The 1,190-nt window shown below is 48.4% G+C and overlaps 1 protein-coding gene across 1 annotated transcript; it reads left to right on the top strand.

Moving 5' to 3' along the window:
- Positions 1-168: 168 nt before the first annotated feature.
- TEOVI_000855700 (Trypanosomal VSG domain containing protein, putative) lies at positions 169-993 on the top strand (the record flags this gene model as incomplete). Its single annotated transcript, XM_067223753.1, has 1 exon — positions 169-993. The coding sequence occupies one exon, from the start codon at positions 169-171 to the stop codon at positions 991-993; it is 825 nt and encodes a 274-aa protein (XP_067079854.1).
- Between the last annotated feature and the right edge of the window lie 197 nt (positions 994-1,190).

Below are 1,190 nucleotides of genomic sequence, written 5' to 3'. Positions count from 1 at the left end.
TTAGTGCTACTTGTAGCAACAAAAGGTGATGCGGTAGTAGCAGCAGGTGACAATACGGCAACGGCAGGAGCCCTTTGTGAAATTCTAGCATTAGGCGGGGGCCGCAGTTTGCTAGCTCAAGCTAAAGCAAGTTACGACGGCGCACATCACGAAATCCTAGACTTGAACATGTCCCTTGCAGGTGAAAATTGGAGGTCTGTCTTTGAAGACCCCGACAAAAAAGGAACATATCCGGAAACAAAGCACAAGCGGTTCAGCACCAACACGGATTGGAATACGAAGTGGAAGGAGTGGGCAGCAACGGCCCAAAGACTAAAGGACAACAACGGCATAAAGCAAAAACTCAAAGACCACAAACTCCATTCCAGAACAGTCCAGTATTTAGCAGCAGCCAAGCAGGCGGTCCTACAGCTAGCCGCAGAACAATCAAAACTTGCGGCGGAACTTCAAAGGATAAAGGACACGAAGAAAATCCTAACTAACGAACAGCTAAAAGAGAAGATAAATACAGCTCTCTATGGCGAAAACGTCGCCACAGAAAACACACTATCACCTAACAAGGTATTTGACGCAACAGCCGGCAGCGACAGGAAAGCCAACTGCGTCGGCACAGCCAAAACCAACAAAGCGAAAACAGTGATGGCAGCGCTGGTGTGCGTATGCAGCGAGGATTCATCCAGCGGCCTAGACCAAGCGTGCAACAAGCATATAACCCTAAATCAGCAATGGACATCGAGCAGTCAACCAACAAACGATGTGATGCAAGAGCTAAGAAACCTCTGCCCGACAGCAAAGCCGACAACCATAACGGCAGCCAGACTGGCGAGCATAATAAGCAATGTTAAGACTCACTTCATCGCAAGCTCATCAGCAACGGTATTAGGAAAACTGGATACGGGAACAGCATGCAGTGGTTCTGCCAACAGCGGGCTCTGCTTAAAATACACGGACGTCCACCAAGGGGAAGCAAACACAATATACGACATCAGTTGAATAGCTGCTCTAAACCAGATAGTAACCGACATAAAAGACCACGAAGAGACCGTGGCAGAAGTAACCAACATCGGCAGGCAGCTAACCGGAAACACTGAAAAAGCAGAAGCCTTTATCGCCAACTTAGAACAGTACATGCAGGCACAAGCAGCAGTATCACCAACAACGAATCCCAACCCCGCACAGGCTCAGAAAAA

The sequence above is a fragment of the Trypanosoma equiperdum genome (assembly GCF_001457755.1).
Source record: "Trypanosoma equiperdum strain OVI genome assembly, contig: ctg_1953, whole genome shotgun sequence".
Taxonomy (NCBI): domain Eukaryota; phylum Euglenozoa; class Kinetoplastea; order Trypanosomatida; family Trypanosomatidae; genus Trypanosoma; species Trypanosoma equiperdum.
Note: the sequence above shows the minus strand (reverse complement) of the source record. Positions and strands in the feature narration are given on the sequence as shown.